At 51.8% G+C, this 11,594-nt stretch overlaps 3 protein-coding genes across 3 annotated transcripts; 1 reads left to right on the top strand and 2 right to left on the bottom strand.

Moving 5' to 3' along the window:
* Positions 1-3,412: 3,412 nt before the first annotated feature.
* PpBr36_07542 (uncharacterized protein) lies at positions 3,413-6,447 on the bottom strand (the record flags this gene model as incomplete). The annotated part of the gene is made up of 4 exons (XM_029894679.1): positions 3,413-4,003; positions 4,085-4,261; positions 4,376-6,124; positions 6,205-6,447. 4 exons carry the CDS (start codon positions 6,445-6,447, stop codon positions 3,413-3,415), a joined length of 2,760 nt encoding a protein of 919 aa, XP_029748349.1.
* A 1,230-nt stretch (positions 6,448-7,677) lies between these two features.
* On the top strand, positions 7,678-9,454 carry PpBr36_07541 (uncharacterized protein; the record flags this gene model as incomplete). Its single annotated transcript, XM_029894678.1, has 3 exons — positions 7,678-8,075; positions 8,162-8,293; positions 8,374-9,454. The coding sequence occupies 3 exons, from the start codon at positions 7,678-7,680 to the stop codon at positions 9,452-9,454; spliced, it is 1,611 nt and encodes a 536-aa protein (XP_029748352.1).
* An 811-nt stretch (positions 9,455-10,265) lies between these two features.
* On the bottom strand, positions 10,266-11,267 carry PpBr36_07540 (uncharacterized protein; the record flags this gene model as incomplete). The annotated part of the gene is made up of 2 exons (XM_029894677.1): positions 10,266-10,583; positions 10,701-11,267. 2 exons carry the CDS (start codon positions 11,265-11,267, stop codon positions 10,266-10,268), a joined length of 885 nt encoding a protein of 294 aa, XP_029748351.1.
* Positions 11,268-11,594: the final 327 nt, after the last annotated feature.

The following is an 11,594-nucleotide window of genomic DNA, read 5'->3' as shown; positions in this document are numbered from 1 at the left end:
AAAAAAGAAAATTAGATTTGACATGAACTTGGAATTAACTCGAGCTATGATTACGAGCTACAATAGCCTCTGACTAATTTATCCAACTTTAGTCCATTCGCTGGTGATAAAAGCAGGAAATAAGGGGGGGCATTTAGTTATTCCCCCTGTACTGGCAAAGTAACCAACCCCTCAAACGCCCAACTCTCAAGTTCCACACGGGTAGGGTCTGGAACAAGTTCGAAATGGCGTAAAGAGGGGTTCACAAAAAGCCGCACATCAGTACATAATTGATAATCGACAGGTCAGCATTTCCGCGCGCATACACAAGACTGACTACTGGCTGTATTCCAAACAAGAGAGGACCTTCGGGTTTTGCACAATGGTACTATCCCCATGCATACCTGGCACATGTCGTTTATGCAGGAGCGAAACCTGTTTGTGCACTTGCTCGGCTGTCCCGTTGGCGACGAGGATATGGCCTCGGCTACACAAAATCGTAACCATTTAAATCTCATTTTAATCATTCGTATACATTTCGTTGCAAATCATTTCATTTGCCTTTCTCTCTTCTAATCATATCCAGTCCAATTGTTTGTTCCTGATAGGGATATCAAAGATCACGAGGGGGGCAACGTCAGCTGATTAGCCGGGGGACGTAGGTGGTATATGCAACCAGAAAAGAAGGACGCTGCACTGCACGCACAGGCGATTTGCCCACTTTTTTGATTTCTCGGTTCTCCCATGCCGGCATCAACTGCAGCCAAGTCTTTCTAAGAAAAGAATTAGACGAGAGCGAAGGGACCACATAGGCGGCCAAATCAACGGCCTCTCCTCGTGTATGTAGGATATGACTGGGAGAAGTGGTTCCCTGCACTTGCAGAATGCAAGCCATACTAGTCAAGCAGTATTATAACATGCAGACTGCATCATGCGGTTGGTTTTTTTTTTTTTTTTTTTTTTTTTTCTCTCTGGGAATTTCCAGATCCTAGGCGAGCTGATGCCTAGAGAAATCTTTCCCTGGGGCCAAGCGCCACGTCCCAAAGTGGCAAGGCCCGAAAGCTGATAGCCGCCTAGCATTATTTTTTTTTGGTCCCTTGCTGTGGTTGGTGCTGCACTTCGCCACCGAGGCTCGTGACGTGGCCCAACAATGGGCAGGTAACAAGGCAAGCAAAAAGTCAGCATTCGTCCAAAGTCGGCATGTGGCTGAGGCCTCAACCCCCAGGCCTTGTCTATGGTCCAACATGCAGCGGGCGGCCTCTGTTGCTTACGTAGTACAGAGTATGCAATCTCGTTTTCTCTCTCCTCCTCCCTGCATCATCCCATGTTTTTCGCCTGCCAGTTGTCAATTTGGCCACCTTGTGGACGAGCCCCTGGCCTGCATCGCAAGCGAACGACGAGGGAAACCAACGACAAGGCCATTCTCATCTCCATCCCATACATTCTAAAGCAAACACCAATGACTTTCCAACGACAATTGAAAAAAGAAAAAAAAAATCGATTCGGTTCCATTCTTTTTTCTATGCTTGTTTCCCGATTGGAGAAAAGTCCTTGCAGCCCAATCGCAGGCGCCGAACATGGGTCTGGCTGTAAGCATGGGTGTTTGCCACGTTGATTGGACCGACGGTGAGACCACACAGCGGCAGGGGATCTGGGGACTGGCGTCCGTCGCAATCAACGTGATTCGGAGATGGTGTGTACCTATCGTAAAGTTCCTTTTTCTTGTTCTTCTCCTCGAACGGCTTCTCGGAGGATCTTCAAAAGCCTTTTTTTTTTTTTTTTTTTTTTTAAAGGAGAAACGGACAAAAGAGTTGATCTCTTGCACGTCAAGGACCAACCAGTTCATCATGAGATCCCGATCGCAGGAGGTCTCGAGGGAATCATGACAAGGAAGGATGACCATTCGATATCCGCGCCTCCTGAGGAACACCAGGAGCTGCTACTATCATCCACTTGTTCCCGGCTCAGCTGAGGTCTTTTTTCTAACGCAGGGAATGTCCTTGCCAGAAATCCCCGGATCCCAACGCCCGGCGGATGCAGCCGTTTTGCTGTCTCCATGCCTTCACTGGGGCATGGACCACTCCCTAAAATCTCCCAGTTTTCGAAATTACCAATAGTCCTGTCAAGACTCAGAGCTGGAGGGCAGTAGGCATATCCGTCTTGGTGTCCTTATGCACAAGGGCATGCAGGCATCAAGGCTCGAGGCTACTGCACCGGATGTCTGCTTCCTAGCAGGATAACATCAACCATCGTGTGGGTTGGAGTCTGCGACGCCATCAATTTTTTTTTTTTTTTTTACGGGGAATATCTGTCGCAAAACCGCTATTTTGTCATATTTCTCGCTTTCTTTTTCGTAGATGTCACCTCGGGGGGCAACGGTCTAGACTTCCGTTGTCCACCAAACCATCACATTGTAGTCCCCCCCTTTTTTTTCCCTCCCAGCCTTATAACTGAGCACACGGACCATTGCTTATATTTCCCTGGAACCATCGTCATCATTCGTGGCCACACCCAAAAGTTTCGAGCAAGGTACAATCGAGATGCACCAGGGTTTTGCTTGTCTTACTGGGCCCTCAGCACTTAGGACGAGGTTTAGGTCTGAACTTTTTATTTTTTTCCTTGGGTTTCCATCCTGGAAACCCTTTTCTCCGTCCTCAAGCCCCTTGTTCAACCAGAGGCAAGATCACGTCATCTATCCCCTCTCCGCCAGGGTTTTCCCCGGCTTTGTAAACATCTACTGCTCTCTTTTCTTTGCAGATAGTAGAATTTCTCTCACGGCTGACTGTCTGTCTCGTCATCATCGTGGGGGCCGATCCTTCATGTTCTCTTGTGCACGTGTGATATAATACGCGTTTTTCTTTTTTCTGTCACCGTCTTGCACTGTCCGTTTGCTCTCATAATCTTGTGCAGATGGCTTTCTTACCTCGCCTGCCCTCAGGCAAGCCCATGCCTACATGTCCGGCAGAAAGATGATTATTTCGTAGCGAGACCCAAAAGTCATCAATTAGTGCTTGCTTTTGGTCTTTGCCAGTCGATAGTCATGTATTTTACAAGTTTTCAGTGTCTTTGGGTCCACTTGATCTCTTGGTAATTGCTTACCATGCTTGAGCGTCCCCAACACAGTAGCTAGAAGCGGCGCCATCGCCGACTAATGACCAAGGCTTGCATCCTTTCCCGGTTGGAATTTGACTGCCAGGCGGACGTATCCATGTAGGAACCAATTTAGACGCTCCTATAGGGGTGGGAACTCGTTTGTATGACAAGTATTGCAGTTTGCTTCATTGACAACTCGCTTAGATGCTCCATGGCAGTAAACTGCCGGAAAGAAATACTAGTGATGTCTAACAAAAAGACATTAACGCTATATGAAACCAATGCTGGGCACACCGTCTATGCTTTTGAGCCCGCTTCTTAACTGGCCATCTCATTAGTCCTAGCTGCCGTCCGCTTCGCTCTCTGGATAGTCCAACCAATCGGAAAAGATAAAGTCAGTCTCCATGTCATCGTTGTCCAGGGCTTCAATCACTTCGACTGGTAATCCAGTTTCTGAAGGGCCGACAGAGTTATTGAAGTCTCCAGCCAAGGGAGCTCTGACCGGATACTTATCCGCCTCTATAGTTGTGACTGAATCCTCAGGGTCTGAGGAGTCTACATCAGAGGAGCCGATGACTGTCGAGACAGCAGTAGGTGCAAACACCTTGTTGATATGTGTTGACCACTGCTGAATGTTATCGAGGATCGCTTGAGCTTGTCCCACGGGGCTAGCTAGCTCTTGCGTCTCAGCCTCTGGACTATTGCTCACGTCACGCGAGGGTTGACAACCAGCACCCAACGTCCATGTGTCGTTGCTGACATTGTATACAGTGCCGACATGCACTCCAGGCCTAGTCCCATTTCTTCTCCTTGTTGAAGACTGCTTTACCTTTTGTCCTTTTCGTCTCTGTGTCGACCCTGAATCTCTCGATTCTTGATCGCTCAAGCTGCCATACTCAGTTGTCGGCCTCTCGCCAAGTCCCCATTGACTCTATAGATCGGGACAAAGGAAACTCCCCTTCCATTTGTTGATGTCACTATCACAACGAGGCAAGGTGGGTGTAGATTCTACATGTGGTCTTGCATACGGGTGAAACCGTCTCGGCGCAGGGATTTTCGTTCTGATGACGCCATCTCCATTATCTGCAACAGATGAGTCTCTGATACTGAAGCCATCGCCAATAGCTATGCTTCCCTCCAAAGTAACAACAGCCAAGACCGGGCGTCCACTGTACACAAGATCTTGATACTTAGTACGATAATGCGGCCGGGCTCTGACCCGGTTCAAAATCAATCCTGCATGCGGAATCGCAAGCCTCGTTTGATGCGTGAGCTAAGCGCATTGCGTCTGTTGTGCAGCGACTTCGCCTTGAATGCCAGTGCTGGGTGTTTCCTGACCCCCAACTTGCTCTTCAGGTTGATCTCCAGTAGCTGAAGTAGATAACCCATTTGTGGGCGCTAAGGGCTTTTCCGACGCCTGGTCTCCCCCTTCTGTGCTATTTCCGTTTTCCGCGGTAGCAGCAGTAGCAGCAGTAGCAGCAGCAGCAGCGGCGGCGGCGGCGGCGGCCTCTGCCTCAGCAGCTTCACGCCTTTGCCGTTCGGCCCTGGCTTCCGCTTCAATATGCGCAATATGACGCTCTGCAACACCAGGGGCAATACTGGCAAGAAAGAGAAGACCAGCACGCTCCACTCGCCGAACCTGGTCAAGGAGCCAGTTGGCGTTCGCCTCTCTTCGAGCGGCCACCATTCTCTCAGCAGCCTCACGGGGATCCGGTGGAACACGTGCGTTCTGTCGATCTGCAACAGGAGGCGGCTGTTCTTGACGGTTGTTTGCACCACCGGGTGCAGCAGCTGGTGGGACTGCGCCTCCTGCCGCATTTGCCTGGGGTTGGTCAGCTAATGGGAGAAGGCGTTCCAAATGCTGCCGAACCGGCTGCCACGCATTCTCTAGCCGACCGTTGAGCAAGCCAGAGTTGATGACGATGATAGCAAAAAGAACCGCGACGACACCACACCAGCGCGTCCACGACCAGCCCAAGCCGCTTGTGAACCATAGCATAAGCAGCACCAGACGTATTACCAGCCATAGATGGGGCCATATGGCCTGAAAAATAGCCCCTGCTCCTTGGGGGTTGGGATGGCGTGCCCATGGAATTACTCGACGAGCATCCTGCATGCGCCGCAAGGCCAGTTGCTCCTGTACGCGCTCATGCTGCTGTCTGAGCTGCACGTATCGTTGCCTGAGCTCAAATTGCCGTCGTTGACCGTCTTGCCGCCACCGCTCCACGAAATCGGCGTCTTCTGTTGCTCCGATGTCGTTATTCGCGGCGGGTAGCTGGCTGTGGGCAGACTGAAGACCACCGGCCGGGACGTGGGCCGTGAACGGATTTGCAAGGGGTTCTGTCGGCATCTCAGCCGAGTTTGTCCCTGTGCTAGAACCCAAAGGCTGCCTAATTGGTAGCGAGGTATAAACACCACCATTGTTGAGAAGGACAGCATACGGACCCTCTGGAGAGTTCAGGATATACACTTCAGGTGCAGATGCCTGAACTAAGCCACTCTGCTGGCTGGAAGCTTGCTGTGACAGTTGATTGTGGGGAGTCGGGGCCGCCTGGGTTTGCGAACTGAGCTGGCTGACCATTCGGGTTGCTTGCAACTGTTCGGTGTTGCCATGGAGTTGTAAACTAAGCTGGTTGATCCATTCCTGCCGAACTCGGGTTGCTTGCAGCTGTTCTAGGAACCTAGTTGCCTGTTCCCTAGCCCGGATCTCGGCCATATTTTGCGCAGTCTCACTCCACAACGCATCACTGGAGCTGCCGGATGCTTGCCCAGTTGGAAAGGGGACGCTGGCAAGGTTGGATGTTGTATCCAGTGCGCTACCCGTAGTCGTCATCGACGATGGTTCTGCTGGTTGCGAGACGGCAGGTAACTGAACGGGCTGGTCCTGTATACCGAGGCTATTCCGGGCTGCTCGCTCTCGTTGGTTCTGTGCAATAATGTCACGGGCGGTGGTGGCCACGGGCTGAGAGGTGGATGTCGCTGTCGGTGACGTCTCCGTTCCTGCAGGCACCATCAAGACGACATGTAGGACGCGGCGGTTATCAGTGTGAAACTATATGCAGACCAAGGGGATCAGCAACTGGACACAAATATTTCTTTTTGTGACAAGCTCGTTTGACCAGGAAGACGCACAGCATCTGCTCCGAAAGCATCTGACAATCTCATGTCGGGTTGAGCCAGCATCCGCCCATGATAAATCAACCTCATGGCAACAGCATCGCGGTTCGGTAGCGTTAGGTTCATGCGAATCTTGTCCTGTAACTGGGCAATGGTTGTGTGCGCCGGTAGGTCCGGAAACGTGAGCGGGGTGGGCACGCCCACGGACGGCGACACGATGTCGAGCGTCACGGTCGCAGCGTCGGAGTTGTTGGCCATAATGATTTGAAGGCGCACGCGCGCCGGTAGGTGCAACCAAGAGACTTGCTGTTGATGCAGTCGTACTATGAAATAACGGTATTGTAGTGTTGACCAGGGTCGGTCGGCTGGGTGGACAATATGGAACCAACAAAGGCCGGAGTAATTTAGTTGAGAGGAGAAAACCAGGCGACGGATGACGTCGGTTTACACGGTAGCAACGTAGTAGGAAAGATGGAAAGAACTGGAAATGTCGACGAGAAGAGGTATCAATAAGGTTAGGACAGAAAAATAAAGAAAACAGAATCCGATTTAATAGAATGAAGAAAAAAAAAAAGGCTGATGTGGCTTGGATTGATTATTTTTAGCCGGTTGAATACAAACTGAATGGCTTCTTGGGTTTCACTTTCATCCAGCAAGGTGTCCAGACTGAAGCTAGATTAATTGGAGCGTCCCGTCCGCTGGGCCTGCCTGCCTGCGTCTTCCTTCCAAACCTGATACTGACAGGCGGGGGTTCGGATTCCTCGGCTGTGGTTGGTTGCATTGTTATCACATCTTTCCGAGAATGGAACGCAACAATAATTTCTGCGCCTTTCCATTATTCTCTGTACATATGTTCAAGAGCACTCTGTGTACAAAGTTGCTTTGATTCTAATTAATCACATCAAGCGTCACTGTCTCTGTGTATTATTTCGTACAGCAGACTGTGAAGCCGCATAGTCCGAGGGGCTGTTGAAACCCGTGCATACAGTTAGGCTGACTACTGTAGACTTAGCCTTGACTGCGGTACCTGAGCTTGCTCCACTTTTACCGTCGGTAACTAAGACAAGCTCTCAATTGTCATCTCATCATCTTGACTGAGATAAAAACGCATTCGAGTGACGTTGCAAATGGTGGGGTGAATTCTATCCGACTGTCTCGAGTAAGCTGTATCATAACCATCATCAAACTTGGACGCCAATTGCTTGCTCGACGGCATCTTCGAAGCGGATCACATGTGAGAGTTTGTCGGCAAATCAATCAGTCAACAGGCACGGTACCACCTAGAACAACCTGGACGTCATTCAGGATTTTCCGGGGTTGGCCCAAGCGACAACGTTAGCATAAACGACCAGGGTATTCCCCTTTACCACGCGATTGTGCCAATTTCCCGCAAGCAAACACCACGGGTAGCGGGCGTGGGAGGGAAAAAAAAATTAAGCATACTGAATAACAAATATTCCCGTCCTCCCCCCGCCCTCCCGAACAACCATGGCTTCCTCTATAGCCGCCCGTACACGCCTAGTGGCCAGGTCGCGTCCGATGCACACCTACAGCTCAACACATCTATACTCTCGCGCGCCACCCCCGAGCCGAGCATGTTTTCCGGCTGGAGGTGCCGGCAGCGGTGCTGGTGGCTCGCGGTGCTACTCGACACATGAGACTCCCAAGAGGCCCAAGTTCACCTCGAGGCTGCGCTCTGCTTGGAAAAATTCGAAAATCACCTGGTACAACATCCCAATCGGAGTCGGCATTGGGTTTCTAGGACTGGTGCAGTTTTATAGGGTACAGAGGAGGGAAAAGGACAGGTTAAAAGAGGAGGCAGAGGCCGACGCCGACAACCTACCAAGACCCAAAAAGAGGCAAAGAATCAGGCCAGAAGGACCATGGTATGCACTGAGCACCACTGTGACAGACCTGCTATACAGGATGGCTTCGTTTGTGCGCGCTACTGACTGGCAATCCGGATTTATAGGCAGGTTCAGATCATGTCTACATTACCCCTGAAAGCACTTTCCAGGTTATGGGGCAGATTCAACGAGCTCACACTTCCCTATTACCTGAGAGTTCCTGGTTTCAAGCTTTACTCTTTCATCTTTGGCGTCAAGTACGTGCCTTTCGAAAAGCTCTTCGCATTAGTGTTTGGGGCTCTACTTACTAACAAATGAACTTCCCCCCTCTAAACAGCCTAGATGAGATTGAAGAACAAGACCTCCACAACTTCCCCAATCTAGCATCATTCTTTTACCGGACGCTCAAGCCAGGCGCTCGTGTCCTCGATCCCGACCCTCATGCACTTCTTTCGCCATCAGACGGTCGTGTGCTACAATACGGCCAGATCGAAGGTGGTGACATTGAACAGGTCAAGGGCATGACGTACAGCATAGATGCGCTCCTCGGCGAGACGACACCCTCCAGGCCCGGTAGCCTGGCATCCTCTGGCACCAGCACCCCGAACCCGGCACAGGACGACGAGATCGTGAAGCAGGACGAGGAGTTCGCTCGCGTCAACGGCATCTCGTACACCTTGCCCAACCTACTGTCCGGCCCATCCTCGAAACCCAACAAGAAAGAACAGGATGTTGAAGACCAATCCGTGACGGCGTCGCCGACCTCGGTCTCGCAGGTCCGGGCCGATTTGGAGCTGGGCGAGAAGCCGTGGTGGTCCCTCCTGGCCGAGCAGCGTCGCACCAAGCTCTACTACGCCGTCATCTACCTGGCGCCGGGCGACTACCACCGCTTTCACTCGCCCACTAACTGGGTCGTCGAGCGCCGCCGCCACTTCGCCGGCGAGCTGTACTCGGTCTCGCCGTACCTGCAGCGCACGCTGCCGGGGCTCTTCACGCTCAACGAGCGCGTCGTGCTGCTCGGGCGCTGGCGCTACGGCTTCTTCAGCTACGTCCCCGTCGGCGCCACCAATGTCGGCAGCATCAAGATCAACTTTGATCGCGAGCTGCGCACAAATTCGCTGACCACCGACACGGCCGCGGACCGCGCCGCCGAGGAGGCCGCCAGGCGTGGCGAGCCCTACAGCGGCTACGCAGAGGCCACTTACGAGAACGCCAGCCCCGTGCTGCACGGCCACGCTCTCAGGAGGGGCGAGGAGATGGGTGGTTTCCAGCTGGGCAGCACCGTCGTGCTGGTGTTTGAAGCGCCCGCCCCGAGGATGGAGGGCGGGCAGGTGCAGGACGGCTTCGTGTGGGCTGTGGAGAAGGGGCAGACGGTCAAGATGGGACAGGCGTTGGGCAGGGTAGTCGATGACTTGTAACAAGTGCTGTTCTCGTCACTCGTTGTTGTTGTTTTTGATAAAATATTACAAGTCTAATGTTTCTTTTTTTTCGTGCTCAATTCTGAGCTTTTATCTTTTTGCGTCTCCTTTTGTCTCCTTTTGACGCTTACTATTGCCCACTTGCTCTTGCTTTCTTTCCAAACTCTCTGCTGCCTACGTGGGCCATGGCTGAAACGATACGTACAAGCAAGCTACCTGTCAAATGTGTGTTTGTTGGGTGGGCTGTTGCGATCTTCACCGCACGTCCGGCTCTAGCTTTTTCTTTTTTTTTTTTTTTTTTTTTTTTTTTTTTTTTTTTCTCGTCGCGAACCACCTTGTTTCGCTGGGGATGCTTTAACCCGGCTGCGTGCGGTGTCTATCAGGCTCTATGGCCGATCTTACAAAGGAACAAGCCTTCCGCGAACGAATTGAAAGGTTTCAACCCCCCCTCATGGGGCAATGATGACGTGAGGTGCTGCACATTGGATCAAAAGGCTAACGAACGCGCACCTGGATGGGGACTTGGCCTTTGCAACGATATTGGTACTTGTTGACCAAAGGCTGGGGGATTTGATGACTTTTGTAAACATTTGGTTCATTTTTTTTTTTTTTTTTGTTTCTTCTTTTTTTCATTTGTATATATCCGGCGCTTTATGCATTCCAACTCCGCGCTGTACACGAAAGACGCTCTACATAAAAGAAAAAGAAACAGGATTCTAAACCCCCGCCTTTCTTTCCATCAAATTACCACCTCTATACACACACACATACGCGTATCCCCTCGCGCCGCTCATCATAATCTTGGCTGTCTTTAAGCACCAAAGACCTTGACCTTGGACTCGATGGGAGCAAAGTCCTTGTCGCCGGCGCTACCGAGCTTGTTGCCAAAGACGAGCTGGGCGTTGAGCTTCCACTCCTTGGGGATGCCCCAGGTGGAGGCAACCTTCTCGTCGACGAGGGGGTTGTAGTGCTGCAGGTTGCAGCCGACGTTCTCCGAGTCGAGGGCGACCCAGAGGGCGTACTGGAGCATGGCGTCCGACTGGGTGGCCCACAGGGGGAACTTGTCGGCGTAGGTGGCGAACTGAGCCTGCATCTTCTCGACGACGGTCTGGTCCTCGAAGAAGAGGATCTAGAAGATAAGGGGGGAAGAGACGACTTGTCAGCAAACGCTGCAAAGGTCCTAAGGGGCGAAAGGAGAGAGGTGTGGTGATGGAAGGAGAGAAAAGAAGAAAGAGAACAAACTTACAGTACCAGCGGCAGCCTTGAAGCCGCTGTTCCTCGCCTCTGTCTCATCCCAACTATCAGCAGGCACGATGGCCTTCAGAGTCTCGGAGACCAGGTTCCAGAACTTGTCGTGCTCGTCACCAAACAAGACGGCGACGCGGTTGGACTGGCTGTTGAAGGACGAGGGCACATGCTGAATGGCCTCGTTGACGATCTCCTGGATCTTGTCCTTGCCGATGGGCAAGTCCTTGCCGAGGGCGTAGTGGGTGCGGCGCTCCTTGATGAGCTTGATGAGGCTGTTGGACGACATGCTGGCGGTCTGTTGTTTTTGGTGGTGAAGAGTTGGTTGGATCTGGTGTTGTTGGTGTTGTCTTTGGAAGAAGGCGACTGGAGAGGCAAAGAAGCGCTTTGGTGCAGTGTTTCGTACAGACGAGAGAAGCGTGCGGGCGACGGTGGAATTCATATAGAAGACTGCGGAAAGGCAGAATATGAGGGCGAATAGTAGATAGCGATGGGTGAGGGGTCGGTGGGGAGCACGAGGTGACCGTGGAGCTTCTGATTTATAGTGCTTGTGGGCAGGATGTTGCATTCTAGTGTTGTCGTGGGCATCTAATGGGCAGGGTATCCTCTCTCTCTCGCTCTGTCTCTCTCTGCTGGATTTGGATTTGTAAATATTACTGTACTGCGTGGAAATTCGGCCTCCGAGGCTTTTGTTGGACCTGGGGAAATGGATGGCCCCACGTCAATGCTCAATCAAGGGTTACCTCGTTGGCCGAAAAGGTACAGTTCGTTTATGTTTATGAAAATTGTTGCAATGCGGGCAGCTTTGTAACAGAAACAGGAGAGAGGTATACGGTGAAGAAACAGAACATCCTACCCACCTGTCCAAGACGTCTTCTGTCGGTCGTCTGTCGTC

Source organism: Pyricularia pennisetigena, chromosome 1 (assembly GCF_004337985.1).
Source record: "Pyricularia pennisetigena strain Br36 chromosome 1, whole genome shotgun sequence".
NCBI lineage: Eukaryota > Fungi > Ascomycota > Sordariomycetes > Magnaporthales > Pyriculariaceae > Pyricularia > Pyricularia pennisetigena.
The sequence above is the reverse complement of the archived record's forward strand: the minus strand, read 5'-3'. Positions and strand labels throughout refer to the sequence as shown.